At 33.6% G+C, this 24,152-nt stretch overlaps 1 protein-coding gene across 3 annotated transcripts; it reads right to left on the bottom strand.

Moving 5' to 3' along the window:
- Positions 1-6,870: 6,870 nt before the first annotated feature.
- On the bottom strand, positions 6,871-12,679 carry LOC111985096 (receptor protein-tyrosine kinase CEPR2). Of its 3 annotated transcripts, none has more exons than XM_024016733.2 (4): positions 12,520-12,679; positions 12,104-12,209; positions 8,880-11,540; positions 6,871-7,470 (listed from the first exon to the last, which is right to left on the bottom strand). In XM_024016733.2, exons 3-4 carry the CDS (start codon positions 11,428-11,430, stop codon positions 7,100-7,102), a joined length of 2,922 nt encoding a protein of 973 aa, XP_023872501.1. In that variant the 5' UTR covers positions 11,431-11,540; positions 12,104-12,209; positions 12,520-12,679; the 3' UTR covers positions 6,871-7,099. The 3 variants fall into 3 exon arrangements, with proteins under 3 accessions (XP_023872501.1, XP_023872503.1, XP_023872502.1); XM_024016735.2 differs by having other exon boundaries at positions 12,146-12,209; XM_024016734.2 differs by lacking the exon at positions 12,520-12,679 and having other exon boundaries at positions 8,880-11,530; positions 12,104-12,510.
- Between the last annotated feature and the right edge of the window lie 11,473 nt (positions 12,680-24,152).

Raw genomic sequence — 24,152 nt, 5'->3', positions numbered from 1 at the left:
GTCTCTAATAGCATCATCTCTCTCCGGGGCAAACACCCTTTTCTTTTGTCGCACTGGCTTTGAGGAAGGACATACATTTAGATAATGGGTGATGACACTAGGATCTATACCCGGCATATCCTCATGAGTCCAACCAAATACATCAGTGTTTTTCCTCAAAATTTGAACGAGGTCCTCCTTAATTTTTCCTTCTAGATCCGCCTCAATTTTGGTGCACCTCTCCGGGTTTGTCTCGTTTAAAGAAACATCTTCTAACACTTTAGTAGGTTCTGCCACGACTCTCTTTTCTTCAATATTCATGGCCTGGACTTGTTCGTCCATGGCCAACATTGCCAAGTAACACTCTCTTACTGCTAGTTGGTCTCCATGCACTTGTCCTACTCCTTGCTCTGTTGGAAACTTAACCGACAGGTGATAAGTGGATGTTACAGCCTTCCAACTATTTAAAGACGGCCTTCCAATTATAGCATTGTAGGAAGATGAACAATCTACCACAAGGAAGTTTACCTCCTTAGTAACTTGTTGCGGGTATGCCCTCACTGTCACTGGTAATGAAATACTACCCACAGGTTGTACCTTCATTCCACCAAAATCTACCAGGGGGGAGCTCGCTTGTCGGAGCCGATCTCGTCCTAACCTCATCTACTGAAAAGCTGGATAATACAAAATATCAGCCGAGCTTCCGTTATCTATCAACACCCTTCTAGTCTTGTAGTCAGCAATAAGGAGGGTGATGACAATAGCATCGTCATGAGGGTAATGAATTCTCTCTGCATCCTCGTCTGTGAAGGTGATTGCTTGCTCGTCTGTAGTCTTCTCGCTCGGTGATCATCCAGAGAGTTGAACGTTCTACACTGCTTTCAAGTATGCGTTCTTTGATTTGGACGACTGTCCTGTAGAACTTCCCCCTAGGATGATCCTTATTTCTCTGAGTGGTGGTCATGATGATTCCTCTACCTTCCCTTTCAATTTCTCGTCCTTGTGGTCTCGTCCAAGGAAATTTCTCAGCTTCCCTTGCATGATAAGATTCTCAATCTGCTGCTTCAAATCAAAGCATTTGTTCGTATCATGCCCATGATCTCTATGGAAGCAACAATATTTATTCCTATTGCGCTTGTTGGGATCTCCCTTTATCTTCTCTGGCCACTTCAAAGAAGGCTCGTCCTTGATTTGCATAAGGACTTGCTTAAGTGGCACGTTCAAAGGGGTGTATTATTGATTCTGCACTGAAGGACCTGCTTTCTTCTCTCGATCCTTCATATCTTCCGTTCGCCCCTTCTTAGGACGAGGTCCTTGTTCCGACTGACGCATTGGGTTGGCTTCGACTTTCTCAACTCTCTTCCTCTTCTTGGCTATGATAGCATCCTCCGCATTCATAAAGTTTTGGACTGAATGAACTAGTTCGGCCATGGTTTAAGGCGCCTGTTCATATAACTTGTGGATAAACAAATCAGAATGAACTCCATTATAAAATGCTGCCAGAAGGAGCTTATCATCCACCTCGTCCACCGCCAAGGCATCCCTGTTGAACCGCGTGATGAAGGACTGCAAACTTTCATTCTCCCCTTGCTCTATGGTTAGCAAGCTAGATGAAGAACGTTTGTGTCTCTGCCCTCCAATAAAATTGTTAACAAACAATTTGCTTAACTCTTCGAAGTATGTCACTGTGTTAGGAGGTATTTTGCTGAACCACACTCGTGCAGGTCCTTTGAGGGTAGTAGGAAAAGCTCTGCACATTATTTCATCTGGAACTCCTTGAAGGTGCATAGTAGTTTTGAAGGTGGCAATATGGTTAAAAGGATCTCGCGTCCTATCATACGAATCTAAAGGAGGCATCTTGAACTTAGGTGGCAAAGGGTGAGCATTGATGGAAGCCACAAAGGGGGAATCAGTCCTGTGAACTAAGTCTTCTACAGGGTTCGTTTTCCTCATATTCTCCCTCATCTCGTCCATAACTCTTCTCATTTGATCCATTTCCCTTTCCAAATAAGGTACCCTCCGTGAAGCGGTACCCCTTGACTGGTTTTCAGTTTCAACATTCCTTTCCTCTTCTTGACTTTGGGCCTGTTCTTCGGTGTTCCATTCATGACGCTGCTTCCTTAACTCAAGTTGTCTGACCAACTCCTGGTTCTGGCGAGTTAACTCCGCCATAGCAGCGGCCATGGATTACATGTGTTGGAATGAAAATGGTTGCATGGTGGTTGCTGATTGACAGTCGCGATGAGGGTTACTGGAAGCGTCCCTGCTTTGTTGAAGGCCTGGACTAGTAGTCCTAGATCTTGTCCGAACCATTTCAACCCTTTATTGGAGAGAGAAATTACAGAACTTACTAAACTAAGTTCAAAAGATAACAAATTTCTTACTCCCCACAGACGGTGCCAACTGATGAGTCCTTGGAAATCAGTGGGCTGAAAGGTCTTCGGGTGTTGATGATCTTAAAGGGTAAGTCCTGAAAAACCAAAGAAGATCAGAGAAGACCGGTGGAGGCCGGTCTTGAATCCTCCGATGGTAAAGTTAGTGGATTGAAGTAGAAAAGAAAGCACTTCAAAGACTTCACTATTCTTTTTTCAGAATCCAAAAAAGTGTCCATATCTCTGCGTAGAAGGGTCTTTATATAGTGTTAACTTGACAGTTATTTTTCCTATCGTCGTAGAGTTTAGAGGATTTAGAGGTAACTTCCATAACTGTCATGGAAGTTACCTCATCGGGATTTGTGTTCAACGGTGAACAGATGGCTTGGTTCGCAATAACGTGACTCTTGGCTTTTGGAAGAGTGTCATGACTCTTGGTGAACCTCGTCTGTCCATCATTAAGGACGGACGAAGTTCGCTGCTAGTACGTCCTCCATTGGACGAGTGAATGAAGGACGAGTGGTAAAGGACGGTAAGAGAGGGACGAGCGTAAGAGCCCTTTATTCTCCACTTTGTACGTTGTCATGGACGGCCATATGGACGAGAAATCAGCTTGGCATTTTTCTTACACCATCAGTTGTAATAGTTATTCCTTAATATGTGTAATAATTCCTAAAATAAATATATTTCAAATACATAAACTTTCCATATACAGATAACAATTACTCCTTTCGTCTCAAATTATTGGTCCTCTATTCCATTTTGGATTCCAAAATGAAGTCCTCTTTCCAAAATTAATAAATAAAATTCTTATCTTACCATTTACTTTATTTAAAAAGTCAATATCATTCTTTCTCTGTAGTTTAAAATAATAGTGGTAGTTTTAGAAATTTGTACAGTTTTACTCGATAGACAATGTATTAAATGATATTCTTTTAAAAAGTTGGATTTTCTAAGTAGGACCAATAATTTGGGATAGAGGGAGCATAAAACTAAAAAAATCATTAAAAAATACCATCTCTCTCACAATGACGGCTTTATGAATTCTATTTAGGATGGTCATTAAAAAACTTAAATTATACAAAATCTAATAAAAAGAAAATTTGAATATATCAACATCACAAAAAAATTGCAAATACATGATGTTTTAAATTTTCTTCTACAAATAAAATAAAAAATAAAAAAAGGGATGAATGAGAATGCTAAGATGTGAGTTATAAATAGAGAAAGAGCCCAAAATGATGATAGAGAAAAGAAAATTGGAGAAAGTGAGAGAGAGCAATGAATGATACATGTTGTGATTGCGAGCTAAGCCACTGAGGAGTAGAGCTCTCGACATCACCAAAGAGAATGAGTTACGAATTTGAATTATTAGGGGTTTTTATATTTAATTTTTGTGCTTTTGTTAAATATTTTGTTCATTTGTTATTATTTGGTCTAATCTTGTTTTTTTGTGCTCATTTTTATTGTTATTTGAACTTTTATTTATGATTTTATTTAAGGAGTTAAAGATTATGTTTGGAGTCCAATATTATTTTTGTGAGTAATACTAAGAATATAACATGTTTTACTAATTAAGTTCACTTTAGTGATAAGTTCAACAAGCTGCTGTTTATATATATATATATATACACACACACATACATACATACATACATATATATATATATATATATATAATTCAATAATATTTGTCTCTCTCATTCTATGGTTTTTTATAACTTTCTGTAATTACCTTATTAGGGACCGTTTGGATATAATTTATTTTGTTGAAAAATGAAAATACTGTATCAAAATAATTTTTAAATGTATGAATAGTGCCGTAGGACTTATTTTTAATGAAAAAATTGCTAAAAAGTGAAATTTGTGGGTTTCGAAAACAGTGCACGAGATCTATTGATAGGACTGAAAATGAGTTGAAAAGTGCTGCTACTGTTCATAAACAGTACATAAACAGTAACCACACCTTCAATTTTGCTAAGATAAATGCGTGCCAAAAAAAAAAAAAAAGTAAAACATGTACTTGCGCAAAACGTGAAACGTGGATCCAAACCCACAATTAATATAACCAATCACATAATTGAGTCTTCTCACTTCTTTACGCTTGCAAAATACAAGTGGGAGTTCGCTGAGACTTGCGAGTCGATTTACGTAAGTGCAAATGGCAACACTGATGACCATTCTAACCCCGTCACCTACTTCTACAGTATAATGGGAAGTGCAATACAAATTTATAGTACTTATCATCATAGGCGGAATGAATTATATGATTTATTATTCAGCTAAATAAATAAATAAAGTTAATGGTTTATTCACTTTAATAAACAGATATGGCCCTCAGATTAAATTAATGCAACTTTATGATACTGAGTCCGACATCTTGAGAACAATGGCGTGGAGAGACTTTGTCTATATATGATATATCCTCTAAATTTCAAAGATTTTGTAAACAACCCAATCAATCAAGAGTGATTTAGTTTGTTCTCTCTCTCAATTTTTGACTTTTTCTGTTGAATTAGGTTGAATGCATTCAACATGCTATTTATTATATCTAAAAAACCAGAAATATTGAAACTTTTGTCTCCGATCCAAGTATTTCCTTTTTCTATTTAGCGGCCACCCAAATGAGAGGGTGAGGGTAGGAGGAACTCAATTTATTTTATATATAGATTTAAAGTAGTTTAGAAATATATAATTACTAAATATACTTCACTCCAACCTTCCCAAGTCCCCCCATACCCCATGCACAATAGGGAGGTACCATCCAGACTAAAGAGTCTGGTGGTAAATCTATTTATTATATGAACAAAAAATAGGGGTTGGATTTCATTGGTATGTAATTTTTATATGATATCTTGGAAGCCCTGTTGTTCAGCTCTATCTACAATGCTAGAAAATCAGCTATGGAGGTAGGAAGTTATTGAAGGTCTCTCTCTCTTAAGACCAAACAAAAAAAAAAAAAAAAAAAAAAAGTAAAACATGTACTTGCGCAAAACGTGAAACGTGGATCCAAACCCACAATTAATATAACCAATCACATAATTGAGTCTTCTCACTTCTTTACGCTTGCAAAATACAAGTGGGAGTTCGCTGAGACTTGCGAGTCGATTTACGTAAGTGCAAATGGCAACACTGATGACCATTCTAACCCCGTCACCTACTTCTACAGTATAATGGGAAGTGCAATACAAATTTATAGTACTTATCATCATAGGCGGAATGAATTATATGATTTATTATTCAGCTAAATAAATAAATAAAGTTAATGGTTTATTCACTTTAATAAACAGATATGGCCCTCAGATTAAATTAATGCAACTTTATGATACTGAGTCCGACATCTTGAGAACAATGGCGTGGAGAGACTTTGTCTATATATGATATATCCTCTAAATTTCAAAGATTTTGTAAACAACCCAATCAATCAAGAGTGATTTAGTTTGTTCTCTCTCTCAATTTTTGACTTTTTCTGTTGAATTAGGTTGAATGCATTCAACATGCTATTTATTATATCTAAAAAACCAGAAATATTGAAACTTTTGTCTCCGATCCAAGTATTTCCTTTTTCTATTTAGCGGCCACCCAAATGAGAGGGTGAGGGTAGGAGGAACTCAATTTATTTTATATATAGATTTAAAGTAGTTTAGAAATATATAATTACTAAATATACTTCACTCCAACCTTCCCAAGTCCCCCCATACCCCATGCACAATAGGGAGGTACCATCCAGACTAAAGAGTCTGGTGGTAAATCTATTTATTATATGAACAAAAAATAGGGGTTGGATTTCATTGGTATGTAATTTTTATATGATATCTTGGAAGCCCTGTTGTTCAGCTCTATCTACAATGCTAGAAAATCAGCTATGGAGGTAGGAAGTTATTGAAGGTCTCTCTCTCTTAAGACCAAACAAAAAAAAAAAAAAAAAAAAAAACCTCTGATTTTGATAGTCACCAACTTAGCTCTCTCTTTTACAAGCAATGAAGGAAGTGACTAGCTAGTGAGGGGAAAAACAGAATTTTTTTGGCCCATAGATTTATGGAAGCCTCTTGTATGGCAGGTTTTCTGGGTATATTATGTGCCCTGTTTCAGTTTTTGAAGCATCAAGATTTTCTATCTAGCAGTTGATCGATCTGTTTGGAGACCTTAATGTGATTTTATTCACAGTGCATTAAATTTAAAAATTCATGTACTAGAAATTCGCGAGTATGGTACTCCAGGAATGACATTTTTAAGCAACTTAAACATGAATATGATTTAACATTTACAAATGTTAAAACTAAATCCATTGCAGCAAAAAAGGCAAAATAGGTAGATTTTATGCATAATTTCTACATTATTGTTCTGATTTTTAAATCCTAGAGAAAATAAATCTGATAACAGAATTCAAAATTATTGCATCATATCTGCTTGAAATGATGTAATCTAAACCAGAACAAAGTCGAAGTCTAAACAGTTTTGATCGTGCCATCTGTAGTCAATGTTGTTCCTGAACCAAAATCTAATGTGTACACAAAAATGGCAATAAATAAGCACCCATATCAGATTATAGCAATATGCTTTCTACAACACCATTCTCATATTTAGGTATATAACAATATTACATTCAATCATTAGCATTGGAATCTGATGATTTTTATATAACTACAGTTTGTTCACCAAATTTCGTCAACATGCATGGAAATACCAACATTTGCATCATGTGTTGAACCTTGAAAGTTTGACTATTACTAGGGGAAAAATATTGACTAGAGGAAAACCTTGACATTTTTGTCAGCATTGCTGTCCGGAGACTTGAAGATGGAAGGATCTGCATCAATAAGCATTTTAACAACCTCCCTCATAGAAGGACGCACAGATGGAAGCTTGGTAGTGCAAAGGATGGCAATCTTCAAGACCTTAAGCATGTCATCTTGGACAGAATCATTCACAACTTTATCATCAAGAACCCTGAGCACACTTTCACGGTCATTGAGATGATTTACAACCCAATAAACAATATCTTTTCCTTCTCCATATTCGTCTTCAATAGGTCTTCTACCAGAAACTAATTCTAGCAGCACCACACCAAAACTATACACATCACTCTTTTCTGTGACTTTAAGAGTATATGCCAGTTCTGCATTGGAAAATTGGGGTATATATGTTAATAAAAGTAAAGCGCACATTCAACTTTATATTGAAACATTTTGCAAGAGAGAATGAATTTTTATGAACATCTATTCATAGGTAAGAAAGGAAATCTTGGCCAAATATGTTTAGTAAGTTAAAATTACTCTTGTCATTTGTTTATTATGAATTTATGATTCATTTTCATTACTGGAAATACTAGGGAGAGGTGGAGACATAAGGATTGAACACATAAGAAATCAACACATTCTTTAAAACTAGCAAACTCTTATCTCAACAATTGGACCGGATGTCAGCAATAATATTCTACCATCAAACTTTAACATGGCCACAAATTTATTCATGGGTCAACAATTCAATTAACACCAATAGACTGCCAAATTGAAGTAGAGATTATTCATTACGGAGACAATATTTTCTTCGAACTTCTGGTAATATACTTCCTCAGATCCTTGTCCATGTATACTTCCCAGAAGATAATAAATTGACACAGATACAGCAGAATGTCATGAACATCACAAGTGAATTAGCCATATCCAGTTTGTATTTGTTGGTTGATTTGCAACTCATGATATAAATTTATTTAAAATCCTTTCACGTATGATCTAAATTATAAAGTACAAACACAAGGCTTAAGCATATCAACTGAAACCAGAAGATTAAACAACTATTGGTCCTTTAAGAGGATTGAATTAACATATTAATCATTAAGCAACCAAAGAGAAAATACTATCCTGTGGAACAAAAAATTCATCGCTGCATTGATTATGAACTTTTATAGTCCGCCTTGGGATAAGAAAAAAGAAGAAGATTCTTGAAGACCAGAATACATTTTGGATTAATTGAGAAATGAGAGATTACAGTGGGTCCTCATCTTAGCCCAAGTTTTGAGAGAGATGTGCCCTAAAACCTTTTGGGACTCAACTGCTACCCTCTGAGTCATAAATTGGGGACTCAAAAGGGCCAGATAAAATCATATTATAACCTTATCATCAATGACTAACCAAAAAATTACCAGGCTATATAAATAGTCAAGAAGCAACCATCAAAATTAACTTCTTTACAAAGAGCAGTCAATATAGATTTATCAATTGAAAGAGATGAAGAAGATAAATATTAGATCAGATGGATGAAGTTGAATGCTCAAGTGATTGAAATTAGGCACCTCAAATCATAAGATTCTGAAATTTGAATATAAGAAAATATTAATTGAATTTATAAGAAAAATATGTCCAGTGAACAGATAAAGCACCAGATTCAGAAAAAAGTATCGGCTGCAATTACAAATATAAGAAGTTAATGGATATCATTCATGAATTATTTTTTGATGCTTGAACAACATTATAAAAAAAATAAATAAATAAATAAAAAATTGTTCAAAAAAGTTGTGAAACTCACCAGGAGCAATATAACCATGAGTGCCAGCAAAACAGCTATATTCAGACTCCTTTTGACACTTCTCTGCAATCTTTGCTACCCCAAAGTCTGCAATTTTTGGCTCAAAATCCTCATCAAGTAAAATGTTACTTGATTTTATGTCCCGATGAATAATAGGTGGTGAACAGTCATGGTGGAGATAAGCAATTCCCTTTGCCGCTCCCAAAGCAATTTTATACCTCTGATGCCAATCCAGTTCTGGCAGGCCACCTTTCATCTGTCTGTGAAGAGCTTGAAACAGATTACCATTTCCCATGTACTCAAACACCAAAAAACTGGAGCCTCCTTTAAGTAAAGAAGCATAAAGCTTCAGTATATTTCTATGCCTTATTTTCCCTAGAATCTCCATTTCTGCTTCCAAAATCTTTACACCATCTCCTTTCCACAGTTGCTTTACGGCCACAGTACTACCGTTTTTCTTCAAATCCAATCGATAAACTTTTCCTGTAGCGCCACTTCCAATCAAATTCTCTTCCTCTAGATTACATATTTCATCTGCGTTAATATCTACATGGTTGAAAGAAGCAAATTTCCATTTCGGATCTACTTCCTTCTCCCCTTCCAAATCATTTTCTACACCAGCCACTCTAAGCTTGAAGTTCTTATAACTGACAAGCAGTAACCCAGCTAATAAGATAACCAAGGCAGATGCTATGACACAGAACAGGACAAAATTACCTGCAAAGATCCCACTTTGATGATGATTTGCAGGACAAATATTCATCCTAGAATTCATATGCATTTTAGAATTTTGGACAACACAGAGTCCCTCGTTTCCAAGAAATGCTTTGTCTCCACCCATGATCAAAAGATTAGATGGCACCCCTCCGGACAGCTGGTTTTCAGACAAATCTATGGAGCTTAACTTCAATTTCTTTAAATTTTCTGGAATCAGACCAGTGAGTTTATTTCCCGAAAGATTCAGAGAGTTCAGTGAGCTCATCAAAGAAAATGTTTCCGGTATATTACCAGTCAGAGAATTCAGAGCAAGATTCAAGTTTGCCAGCCTAGCACAGTTACCTAGTTCTGGCGGTATTGATCCAGTTAAAGAATTTTTTTGCAATTGTAATGATGATAATTGCTCCAGAGCACCAATTCCAGCAGGAATTTTACCAGTGAAGTTATTATTACTTAAATGAAGCCTCTCTAAGTTGGTCAGATTGCCAAGTTCTGATGGAAGCTCGCCTGAAAACCTATTGTTCTGCAAAACCAACTGACCCAAGCTCACTGAAGAGAGAATTTCCATGGATATTTCTCCACTAAAGTCGTTATCACCAAAATCAATCATTGTTACATCTGGAAGTGCCCAAACCCCATTAGGAATTTTCCCAGACAAGCGGTTCATATTAATTCTTAACCTTTCCAGAGATTTGCACTCAGCATAAGATTCTGGAAACTCCCCAGAAAAATTGTTTTCCAAAGCAAGCAAGAACTTTAGTTTTCTGTTTTCACACAAGAACTTGGGGAAACCACCTGAAAACTGATTCTCAGAAATGTCAATGCTGTTCAATTGTGAGAACCGCCCAAAATTCACGGGAAATTCCCCGGTAAAGGTGTTACCATAGATTGAGAACCCAGTAAGATTGTGCATATCTCCAAACCCTGCAGGAAGTTCTCCAGAAAAGCTGTTCTCATACAGCTGGAAAACCATCAAATTCTTCAGATTGCCAATTTCTTCAGGCAATTTCCCGTGCATTTTGTTTTGAGAAATATCAAATTCCCGCAGAAAGGTGAGGTTGGCAAGCTCTCGTGGGATTTCGCCAGTCAAACTATTACCATAAAGTTCAATCTTGTTAAGACTCTTCATTTTTGCAATGGACTTAGAGACATTCCCGGAAATATTGTTCTTCGAAATATCCAATGTCTGCAACAACTTGAGCTCGAAAATAGACTCCGGAATCTGTCCTTTCAAATTAGCACCTTGCAGATAGAGCCAAGTCAAGTTGTTCAAATTCCCAAGGCTCTCAGGAATTTCACCCTCATCAAATTGATTATGCGCTAGTCCTAAACAAACCAAGCCAGTCAAATTCCCCACCCAGCTTGGGAACAAACCCGAAAAATTATTCACCGAGAGATCAAGAATCTCCATGTTTCTCAGCCCAGAAAGATCCGGAATGGCTCCAACCATATTGTTTATGGTAAGATTCAACACTCTAAGATTAGTACAACTGCTCAGCTCTGATGGAAGCTCTCCAGAAATGTGATTAGACGGCAATGAAAGAGTTTTTAAACTCTTGAGTACAGAAATGGATGGAGAGATGACCCCTGATAGAGATTTATTGTCTAGTGAGATTTCAATCACTTTCCCAGACACAGAGTCGCATTTAATGCCTGAAAATTCACAGGGAGAGTCTGAATCTTTCCAGGAATGGAAAACATTGAAAGGGTCTTTGAACTGGCTTTTGAATTGAAGAAGAGCTTTGGTTTCGACCGTTAGAGGTGTACATGGCGGGAAAAAGGAAAAGCAAAAGAGCAACAGAAAATGGAGGGAGAGAAGTGGGTGTTTGGCCATTTGGGAAAAAGTTTGATGGCAAAATGGTCAATCCAAGAAGAGTGTGGATCTTGGTTTTTGAGCATACGATATATATCTTATCCAGCCATTATTGCCACTCCTGGAAACCGCTGAGCAGGAGACAAAACACTCATAAATCATTTCATTATTATTTATATATATTATAATAATGATTAATAAAAAAACAACTAGAAATAAATTATTCATGGTACTTTGTTTGTTTTTTAATAAAACTAAGCTGACGTTAAAACGTCAATTTTTGTTTGTAGTTGTGGATTGGTGTTACTGTAAAGAATCGTACTTGGAAGTCACTCTTATTACATCCGTGGGTTTAATTAGCTAGCAAGTCAAGAAAAGAGTTGTTCATAATGATAGCAAAGTAAGAGTTTTTACCAGAAATCAACAAAAGTAAAAAAAACATCATGTACAAATTATGAGTAAATCTGTGGATTCATCATTGAAAACTGGGCTATTGTGCTTTTTCAAGGGTTGGGTATGGCTGCCTTCAAGTATTCAAACCTAACCCAACTTTTGTAAATTAATTTTAAATTGTTATTTTAGTAACCCCACCATAAGGAAAACGTAAACACGAAAAAGTGAACGAAGGATTTTAAGGAAAAAAAAAAGGTAAAAAAAAAAAAAAAAAAAAAGAAAGAAAGAAAGAAAAAGAAACCTGAGAATTGAGCAGCTGAAATCTGATCTGCTACTTGCTCACCTCAGAAAGTAGCCTCTGCAACTGCTTAAGTTTCTGAATTTCTGACTACTAAAAGAGATTCCTCCTATGAATATAATCCCAATAAAAACCAGGAATTCTTCATGCAAAATGGCAATCATGAAAGGAAAACAGTGCTCTCTGATCTCTTATAATGACCATATGGATGCTTTTTCAAGCCAGAACCCAAATATCTTCGGAAAGTTTCTATAATAACTCAGAAAATGATTATGAAGAGAGGATATAGTGAAAGAAAGAGCACCTCTCACCATATCAGTGAGCATAGAGTAGAAGCATGTGAGCTAAGCCATTAGGTGTAGGCCATACAGATATATGAGTAGAGACAAACATGCTGTTGTAAAGTTTTTAAAACTTACCTCACATCACCTCACATCGATAACAGTGAGAAGTGAACAAAGCGTCCTTGTTTTGCTGTGATTCGTAAAATATGAAATGCGTTACTTCTAATCTTCAGTTAGCTCGGGATTTGGAGTGGTGTGCAGTTAAGGTATCTGAGAAATTTGTTAGAAAAATTATGACTTTCTGATTACAATTGTCATAAAAACTTTTGTGTCACGGTTATTGTCATAGTTTTAATATGGTCATCTAGAAGTAATGGAGAAAAAATAATGAGATTCAATACTTCATTTTTAATTACGTATAACGAAGTGAGTTTCATTTAGTTTAATAGATAAAATATTTGATATTGAATAAGAGATATGAAACTTAATTTCTGCTTATATAAAAAATTAATCAGTGTTTTGATCTAATAATAAATAGTTAATATTAAAAATAGACGTTATAGATTAAAACTCTCTAAAAATGAAAAGAAAGAAAAAAAAAACATAATGGGTTTCACTTGAAATTGATTATAGACCGCTCATAGTCAATTACTTTGATAAATTGTAACAAAAGTTGTGGTCGCTAAATGACTAGTTTACATTTTATCATGTTCCCTGTTTCTGTTTCTTCTACACTAATAACTTCTAGATTATGGCTTATGCAAAGGTTTAGAAGTGACTCAAAAAAATCGTGGTACGGTCGTTGTATCGTCCACTTTTTTGCTTCAAGTGTTAACCTACTACTCTGTCAATTGATTTAATCTTTTACTTCATCGAGAGCCCAATTCTTAAACCAACCTCTTGTTAAAACTATAATTTGTGGGAATTTGTGGAAAGCTCGAAACCTGAATTGATAATAATAAAAAAAGAAAAAGAAACGAATATTGAATAAATGAACAAAATCAAATCTTATTAGAATTTGGCTTAACAAGTCAAGATTGAGTAAACCAAAACTTGACTATTATGTTTGTGGATTGGATTTGACAGCTTAACCAGTTAACCTGGTTTAATATATATATATATATATATATTATGCACAGGCATCGACAGATATTAAGAATAATCATCAATAAATAAATAGTTTAGGGTCCAGCTAAAATAAAGGAATTTAAAATGAAGGTTGATGGGGTCTAAACTTCCACACGAAGAGGTAAACAAACAAAATTTTCTTAAACCCACAAGCATAGAAGGAGTTAGGCTCGATGTTTTGTCCTAGGGCCTATGAACGCGCTTTCTTCGCCAATGGTATGGAAAAATAAAATGAAGAGGTTAGCTGAAATTAGTGATGGAGCCAGAAATTTAACGACGGTCGAATAATAAAATCAGTTAATTTTTTATAAACTATGTATTTGTCTAAACTAATACCAAGAAACACAATTTAATATTCAATACAAGTTAAGTACTTTATATATAACTCAATAGTTTTTACTTTTTAACTTGGTCAAAGATCTAAATTTTCAAATTAAATTACAACTTACTAGGTATAAATAATTAGGATAAAAAAATTACTAATAGGTAAAAGATTGTTTTAAAATTAGACAATTTTTGAATGCATAATGTAGGGTATCAATTTGTGGGCTTGGAGTATGAGCCCAACGAACCCAAAACAATAAATTTGTAGAGAGTGGGTGAAAGAGCCAAATTGATAATGAATTAAACAACGCCTAATACTAATTCTCAAGGCTGAACAAGTAAAAAAAAAACACACTTGAAATTCAAATGAACAGTTGTCCAAAGAGATGAATTATTGTTTGAACGGCTAATACAATTCTTAGAGTTACAGTCAATCTTTCTTTTCTTATACCCCCCTCTTGTAAGAGGTCTTTTACACTTATATAGTTTTCTTTTAGACTATCTTGATCGTCTACTTGTTTTCATCTAAACGTTCACTTCAATATACGTCCCATCAGGCATCTTCGTCGATTCTTCATGAGTGGCGGTAGTTGAGATTGTACTGTTCAGAGGTCTTCTCCACATTAATGCGGCCAGAAAAATTGCTGCGGTGCATTTAATGCGGTGGTAGCAGTTTTTTCTTTAGATATTTCTCTATTCTTATCTTCTTCATACATGCTTGAAGTTTATCCTTATCATTAGGATTGCTAGGAAGGTCACTCGAACCTCTCAGGTACTTGCTTGACCGATAATTTTTATATCCGAGGAGAACAATCTCTTTGGATTACATTTCTCGATCATTTTCAGGTGTATCTTTCCCACTTGGGGTTTTTCTTAATCATTTTTTCCTTTTCGGACACACTTTAGCATTCAAATAGAGTCCTAGGCCCAATACATAATTTTGGGCTTTTATCCCTACACATAAAAAAAATCAAATAACCAATCAAAAATCACATTATTTTATTTATGTTATAGATTATATATTTTATCAAACTAATAATAATTTATTATATTTAGATGTAATATTAAATATTTATACACTTAAAAAAAATGAGGAATATAAGATGAAGAGTTCTGGGAAGTAGAGAAAAAACGTAGTTACTAATATTAACCTTGCAAAGTGTTACCTTCTTCAGTAAAAAAAAAAAAAAGCAAATAGGCTAGAGAAATATGGAATTAAAAGTGGGAGAGAGAGGAGAGAAGCTAAGAAAAGAGCAAAAATTTTGAAACTTTATGGGTGGTGTAATTTTTGGAGGATGAAGAAGAAGAGTACATAGAAACACGAGTGCCAACATAAGCAAGGGAGAAGTTTTATTTGACAAGAAAAGAAAAAAATTTTGAAACTTTATTTTTGAGATAAATGTTTCCTTTAATTAAAAATTTGAGATAATTATTAAAATAACTATATGATTATCATAAGTCGATGAATATCTAATTATTTTATCACTAATATAATTGTAACCTATTTAAATAAAAAATGCTACTTTAAAATATCTTATAATACTATCTATTATTTTAAAAAAAAATCAAGGGTCGCATAATTATTTTTAATAATCTAGAGTTTGAAAATTTTTAACCCTCTTTCCATTTTCAATAAACACCCTCCCCTTCATTTTTCACCCTTTTATCCTCTCACACACTCTTTCTAACATTCTTACTATCATTTTCTTCCCTCAACTTTCGTCACTCTCCGTCTCTCAGTTGCAGACACCATCAACATCCACCTATGCTAGCCACTAACACTACCCATCTCAATCGCTGCCAAATCATCTCTCTCTAGCCACTAACACTACCCACCTCAATTGCCACCAAATGATGTCTCTTTCTTATTGCAGTTGGTCAGTTTGTTTATTTATATTCAAGGAAATTACAATTTATCACCATAAATTATACCCTTAATAACACTTAGCATCATAAACTTTCAGAATGCACGATTACGACCCTAAACTATAGCATTTGCTTTACATTGAACCCCATCATGAAATTTTCCATTAACTTAGATGAAAAAGCATGGCATCACGTGAAAATATTCAATTGCTCATCTTCTTAATCTCTTAAAAATAAAAAAATAAAATTTACTTTTTACCACTCTAAACTATACTTTTAATTACATTTTGCATTCTAAACTTTGGTTTTCTATTCAAGATAACGGTAGAATTGATGGCAAGGTGTAAAGAGTAACATGAGGTATAGTTCAGGAAACTAATCGTGCATTCACAAAATTTATAATGCAAAGTGTAATTTTGGGTATAATTTAAGATGGTAAAATGTAATTACCATTTCATATTTATTTGTTTGTTTTGTGTTTTGCCGCTTTTGTATTTTTGTTAAGCTATTTGTTTTAATTTTTTTGGTCCCTTATATATATATATATATATATTGTAAAAATTAAATTTTTGGTCCCTATATTTTGTTCATGATTTCAATTTGGTGTTCAAGTTTTTATATAACTTTATTTTGTTCTATATATATTTTAAATTTGTTGTTATTTTGATCTCTGGTATCATCTCACTTACAAGGAAGGTCTATCTAATTAACGAACTGTATTGTTAGTCTAAAATTTTATTTTCTATAATTGAGATGATAACAAAAACAAAAATAATAGTGAGTTTGAAAATATAAAAACTAAAATGAAGTTATAAAATTTAATGATCAAATTGAAACATGACTAAAATATAAGAATCAAATGTATATATATAAAGACCCACAAACGGAATTTACCACAAGGATTTCTATTTTGATGGGTTGGACCTTGCCGACACAGCCCAAACGCCAACGTGGTCAAACGACATGCGCCGAAGATCAAACATGTTTAAATTGTCAAATTTTTGAGACCACTCGGTCCAATCGTCAATCATTTTCCCAGCTGTCTCCAACCGACACTCCTGTGCACTTGGCACCAAACCAATAGCATCCATTCGAAGTGGTTCACGCGCACGCCCGTGCCCATTTCTCTCTTTACGTCGCCTTCCAAAACAAATGCAAAAAATTACACTAATACACTTTCTTAAATTTCTCAATATTTATAATTTTTATTTAATTATTTAATTATATGGTTCAATTTAATTATTTTTTATTTTTATTGTATTGAATTATATTTAAATTCTAGATGGCTCCATTGAAAACTTTAGGGAGTGTTTATTCAACTACTAACTTTTGAGGAATTGAAATATTTAAATAACTGTATCTTAGTTTTTCTTAAGTGTATTGTCTATAAACAGAGAATAAAATAATTTTTAAAAAATTTAAAGATTAACCTAACCCAATAGCTAAAGTGTTTATTAGAACAATAATTGTAGATGCACAATTACTTTTCAATTGACATATTAATTGGTTTAATGGTGTATAATAAAAATTGTGCAAGTAATGGCTAATGGGTCAATATCAAAGTGATGTTGTTCAAATTGTAACTTATCATATGGTCTATTGTGAAAAATATCTCAGCATTACTATCATTAGAATCAGAGCTAAATGGGACACAGTTGCGTATTTGTTGAGGTGATATTACAAATTTACAACCCGTCTAGATCCATTGCTCTGTGACCCAAAAATTAAAGGTAAGGTACGGTGCTGTAATTCATCGTACAACATTGTGATATGTCTGATATATTACGTATCGAATTTAGAAGATAGAAAAATCGTTTTCTTTTCTCTTGCTACACATTCTAGTCCACACAATGAAAAGGGGCAAGAAAATGTGTTTGAAAACTTTGCGTGTCTAACAAATTTCATTGTAGCCGTAAATTATGTTGCATGATTGAAATATGACATATGGAGGAAACTGCTCACTTGAGTGTGCTCTGCTGTCTTCTTTGTCTCATAAGTCATAACCCCTTGAAGCCTAGTATTGGTGGGAAAACCGAAAAAGTTATAATTACACTATGGTAAATATACTATAATAATTTGTAATGTGTAATATAATATTAACATTTGATTGTAAGTTTGCGAGAGCTTTGTGGTTTGATAGCCGGTGGGGCATTAGAACAGAGTCCATTTAGCTGTAATCCTCAGTCCAGTTAATTTTGAGTCCCTATTAATTCCCCCCCAACAATAGAGCTCCAACTTGATGCAGTTCAAAAGGAATAATTTTTGTTATTTGATGCACATGTTCTAGATCTCATTTGGAAGGTTAGAAACCAAGCGATACATTAAGGCCTAATTCCGTCCCAAGAGGGAGCAATCAGGAAAATGCATTAGCTGTTTTTAGAGCATTGGAGACACTGAAGAAATTCAACTGCTAGCTACTCACCTAGGGAGATTAGGAGATGTCAGGATAAAGCCAGAACTTGAAATTAGGAGAAGCTCTACTGCTCATTATGTGCAGCAGCTATCATTCGACTCTACTACTTAACCATTACGGATTTTTGTTTAAAACTTTTTAAAGCATCAAGTTGTTTGTTTTGGATAAAATAGGGTGATTGGGTTTTTTTTTTTTTTTTTTGTTATTGGGCTAATTTTTTTGAGCTTGTAAATTTTTGTTTTAGATTCAATCTATTAATTTTTTATGACCTTTAAAAGGTGGAAAATGCTAAAACTACAAAGTTTTTACGAATTGGTAATGTGGTGAGTAGTTATTGGTAAATAAAAAGTGATGTAAGTGTACAAACCAATAAGAATTTGCTACCTTAATAATTTGTAAAAATATTGTAGAAAAATTTGTAGTTATAACATTACTCTTAAAAGAATTGATGGCATTGTTAAGAAGACAAAGTGTAATTTTATTGAACAAAATTACTAAAATTAGTACTTTTTTTTTAGAGAGTTTAAACTTATGGCGTCCGCTCTTGATGATAACTATTTATCATCAAACTAAGACACCAATCAATTTTTGGTGTAGGCGAGAATTGAACCCTGAATCTCTTATACAACTATCAGAGATTTTACCAATTGAGCTAATTGAAATCTACTAAATTAGTACCTATTAATATACTAATAAAAAAAATAAAAAATTTGAGGGGGCAATATCCACATATATAGCTCCGTCCATGGGAGATGGGTGAAACCAAATCAGGGAATTGTAAAAATTAATTCATAAATTTAATTGTGATGCGGCTATAGGAGCCAAATCAGCCTACATTGCAACAGTTGCTAGGGACCGAAGAGGGGCCTTGGTATTTGCTAGCTCGAAATGGATTAACACCAACATCTCTATCCAAGCGGAAGCAGAGGCAATCCGTTAGGCAATCAATGTGGCTAGTTGACTGAATATCCAAAAGGTTATTGTGGAAGGTGATTCCAAGTTTTGCATAATGCGATCAAGGCTCCCAAGAACAAAATTCCCCGGAGACTTTCTAACTTTGTTGATGAAATTCTATTAATAACAGAACATTTGAGTCAATTTCCTTTAATTGGATTAGTAGAGTAGGAAACATGGTTGCTCATGTAATGGCTAAGTAGTCTCTCAACTGTGGTGGGTTAATTTTTTTGATGTAATTTCTGCCGCCCATGTTTTGTTCATGTTATTCATGGGGACTACTTTGTGTTAATAAAAGTTTTTTCTTCATTAAAATTAAAAAAAAAAAACTTTTGAATATCAAATCTGAAGATTAACTACAATTTAATTACAGAGGCAAAAGTGAATCACATGGTCACTTCTATGGGTTTTAATATTTTTAGGACGATTTTTACTGTTTTCCTAGACAAAAAGTCAAAAAAATTTAGGGTCTATTTGGAATCTGTTTATTTTGCTGAAAGTACTATATATAGAGGTAAAAGTTAACTCAAAAAGTGTAGTGGAACCTATAAATAGTATAAAAAATAGGCTGAATAGTAAAATAAGCTGATTTTTTAATTTGTAGCCAAACGCACACTTAGGGCTTGTTTGAGATTTGCTTATTTTGTTGAAATTGAAATTTTTTTGCTAAAAATACTGTAAATAAAAATAAATGTTAGTTGAAATAGTATAGTAGGACTCATAAATAGTACCAAAAAGTGCAGTCAAACTCATGAATAGTAGCAAAAATAAGTTAAATAGTAAAATAAATTGACAAAAAATAAGTTAGCCAAACAAACACTTAAAAGGTATGTCTTGTTCAGTCACAAAGATTTATAAATGAAAAAGAAAAACCCTTGCAAGTTGCAACATGAAATCACATAAGGTTTTTGTTGTATCCCATTGATATGTTCAATCATGTTGAAATCAAATCAAATCAGCATCTTTTTTCTTCTTTTTAAAGCTGTATATAATTGTGAAGTTTATGATAGGACATTGTGCAAATTTTTCCTTAGGAAATATTTTAGTTTTCTTTTTTATTAATTGTTGTTGTAAATTAAGTACAATATTTATGTAAGAAAACATAAAATCCTAAATTAACAACAATAGGTTAAAGGAGCCAATTTTTAGGTTAATTTAATGACGTATAGAGTTAAAAGAGTTGTAATGAGTCACATAGTTCAATGACATTACCCATTCTAGCATATAAGAGAATATGAATTCAAATCTTCCCTCCCTTGTAAATATATGTGTGTGTGTGTGTGTGTTACCAAAACATAGTGGCTAAGAACTACAACTATTTTTTTTTTCTCGGTAGCAAGAAATCATTTACAATGAATGCGAGAGAGAATTGATGATATCAATAAGGAATGAAGGGCGGTCTTTCATCCAATTAGGGGTGGCAATTCGTGTTAGTATCGTGTAGGGATTGAGTATTCAAATACATGGCTCAACCCTATCCCAACCAATTTAAGAATCATGTCAAATCCCCTCAACCCAAACACAACCTATTAGTTAAGCGTGTTGACACAACATGACCAATTTCAACTCATTTAATATACAATCTAAAAAAAAGAAGTAAAAACATAGTTTTTTTTTTGGGATAAAATGGTTAGAGACTTTACAGTTTCAACGAAGAATTTATCAATATATGTATAACCATTAAAATTCTTTTAATTATTTAATTATATTTAGAATTCAAATTTATTTGAGAGAAAAATGACATGTATTTATATTAATTGGGTTATTTCGGGTTTTTATAGAGGATTTTACAATCAACGTAAAATATTTTATAAATTTGACTACATTTTACATGCAATCAAATACCTGAAAATGAGAAAATATATTTTGAGAAATATTTTATTATTAAAGCAAATGGAGCATAAGACATGAAAAAAAACAATAGAGGTTGTTGAGGGTTTTTTTATTTATTTTTTTAATATTTATTTTACTTTTTTCTTTTAAGCTTTTGTTTCATATTGGGCTAGAAAAATACATATAATAATTGGGTATAAAATAATGGGCCTAAACCAAACTTTTCTTCATAAGCAATTGGGCTATTTGGGCCTTCGGCCCATATTCTATTTGCTACATGGGTTGGATTTCAAGGCCCAGAAATACAAGCGAGTTCACCATCGAAGGAGCAGCTCCCACAAATGCTTGACAACTCATAAGCAGTGTGCCTAGCACAATTAAACAGATTTGATCACTTCATGCACATCTCCATCTCATTCTCCATTAAAACTTTATACTCATATTTCTTTTTTCTTTTTATTTTTTGAATTGAAATGTCGAAAACATTAATATCCGTCCAACTTACTAAAGTGATATTGTCTCTTGTCTTATTTAAAGCCAACTTAAGGATATGAAAACACATAAAATAGCAATATATAAAATACTTCAACAACAAATAAGCCTCCTACCAACCAAAAACAATGCTTAGAGTTTAGGCTGTCTCTTACAAAATATACCTCACCTGACAAATTCATGTGTAAAGTTAAATATACACAATTATATAATATTGGATTGACAAAGTTTGACTACAAAGTCGTATGAAGTTATTTTTTCCAACCCATTACGTGACGCGTTATAAGACTATTCATGTATATTATTTAAACAAATCATGTGAAGATACAAGTCATCACTCTTGGAATAACCCTTTCCTCACAACTGTCAGTGATTTATTTTTAGATGGAACAAAACTTTCTACCTGTGGGAAGCCGAAAGAATAAAACAAATACATGTAAGACCTTCTTGCTCTGAAGATGTGTTGATTTAGGCATCTACTCAGGATGGTAATTGCTAGGTTAAGTCTGCATACTAGATGCTTATATATACCAAACTGGATAGCTTACTTGGGACCTGTACTGCCATAAATCCAATGCTGTATGGAAAGGTTTTGGAACCTCAAGGTTTCCAACAAAATTCAGCATTTTATTTGGAGATTCTGTAATGACTCCCTCCCTACCGCACTCAATCTTTGTAAAAGAAGAGTTTTGGATGACCCTTATTGTTCACAATGTGAAGTTTAGATTGTAGGGAATATACACAAAATTCTCTGTGAAATGCAAAAATAGAAAGAAAAAAATATGCGCCAAAAAAAAAAAAAAAACACACATACACAAAACAATATTTACGTGGTTTGACAATTTGCTTATGTCCACGAAGTTGCAGTGATTTTACTTTTCACATGAAAAAATACAAAATGCAGCAATACAGTTTTTCCCTCTTTTAACAACACACCAAAAAACATTAATCTCCAAACAATAGTTTTTTCTATCCTGTGCATGAGATTCATAATTGGCTAAAAAATGAGCCAAAAACGTTCCTGGACTAAGTCTCACAATGTACCGTCCAATGGATCCAACCTTATGTCTTTTGGGGAAATTTGCGCAAATTTATTAGCCTCTAAAATTGGCTGATCCACATGGAGTCAATTCCTCTAAAATTGGCTGGTCCACATGGAGTCAATTCTAAAAGTTGATTTTTTCCAATCGTATACAATTGATATCTTACCATCCAGAGATGATCTTGTGATGTCATTTCTACCAAGACTTAGAAAATCGCTTCTACTTGAAGAAACTACCTACCGTTTATCCAATTTTCATGAGCCACCGAGAATTCACGCATAAAGAGGGCACCCAAATTGATTCAAATGGGTTTCACATAATTTGTCCTATTTTTACGACATTGCTTTCCGGCCTTTCCAACGTCTATATGGCTCAAATAAGGTGTTGTGGAAAGATCACGATGTCTAATTTCTAAAGCTATCCAATTTTTGTTCCAATTGTCATATTTGGAAAGCTAGATGCTTTAGAAAGTGATGTCAAAATCAATGTTTTTATTCTAAAGTTCCCATTTTAATATTTTTGTAAATTGATTTTGTTTTGATTGGATTTTTTGCTATCCAAGCATGCAAAACTGAAATTCATTGCTAGATATTTTCAATGATTCCTTAATTGGGCCAATCGGTGGTTATTTGATTATAATTCAATCAAGATTTAATAAAAATCAAGCTTATGAACTCTTGTCTCAAAATAGGGCGATTGGGTTTCTTTTTTTTTTTTTTAGATTTAATCTATTATTTTTTTTATGGTTTTTAAAAGGTGAAAAATGCTAAAAATACAAATTTTTTACAAATTGCTAATGTGGTGAGTAGTTATTAGTAAATAAAAAGTGATGTAAGTGTACAAACTAATAAGAATTTGCTACCTCAATAATTTGTAAAAATATTATAGAAAAGTTTGTGGCTATAACATTACTCTTAAAAGAATTGATGGCATTATTAAGGGGGCAAAATGTAATTTTATTTAACAAAATTATCAAAATTAGTACCTATTAATATATTAATATTTAAAAAAAATTTGAGGGGGCCATGTCCACATATAGCTCCATCCATGGGAGATTGGTGAAACCAAATCAGGGACCGGAGAGGGGCCTTGGTATTTGCTAGCTCGAAATGGATAAACACCAACATCTCTATCCGAGCAAAAGCAGAGGCAATCCGTTAGGCAATCAATGTGGCTAGTTGACTGAATATCCAAAAGGTTATTGTGGAAAGTGATTCCAAGTTTTGCATAAATGCGATCAAGGCTCCCAGGAACAATATTCCCCGGAGACTTTTTAACTTTGTTGATGAAATTCTATTAATAACAGAACATTTTGAGTCAATTTCCTTTAATTGGTTTAGTAGAGTAGGAAACATGGTAGCTCATGTATTGGCTAAGTGGTCTCTCAACAGTGGTGGGGTTCATTTTTTTGATGTAATTTCTGCCGCCCATGTTTTGTTCATGTTTTTCATGGGGACTACTTTGTGTTAATAAAAGTTTTTTCTTCATTAAAAATAAAAAATAAAAAATAAAACTTTTGAATATCATGTCTGAAGATTAATTACAATTTAATTACAGAGACCAAAAGTGAATCACATGGTCACTTCTATGGGTTTTAATATTTTTAGGACAATTTTAACTGTTTTCCTAGACAAAAAGTCAAAAAGATTTAGGGTGTATTTAGAATTTGGTTATTTTGCCGAAATTGAAAACTTTTTGCTGAAAGTACTACAAAC

Source organism: Quercus suber, unplaced genomic scaffold (assembly GCF_002906115.3).
Source record: "Quercus suber isolate HL8 unplaced genomic scaffold, Cork oak 2.0 scaffold_289, whole genome shotgun sequence".
NCBI lineage: Eukaryota > Viridiplantae > Streptophyta > Magnoliopsida > Fagales > Fagaceae > Quercus > Quercus suber.
This window is presented reverse-complemented; position numbering and strand designations above follow the sequence as displayed.

Bases quoted from the DNA above. Each gene is read 5' to 3' on its own strand.
- LOC111985096 (XM_024016733.2), bottom strand. From the start codon at position 11,430: ATGGCCAAACACCCACTTCTCTCCCTCCATTTTCTGTTGCTCTTTTGC. The intron at 7,471-8,879 runs GTGAGTTTCACA...TTTCCAATGCAG, and splicing joins TCATGGTTATATTGCTCCTG to AACTGGCATATACTCTTAAA.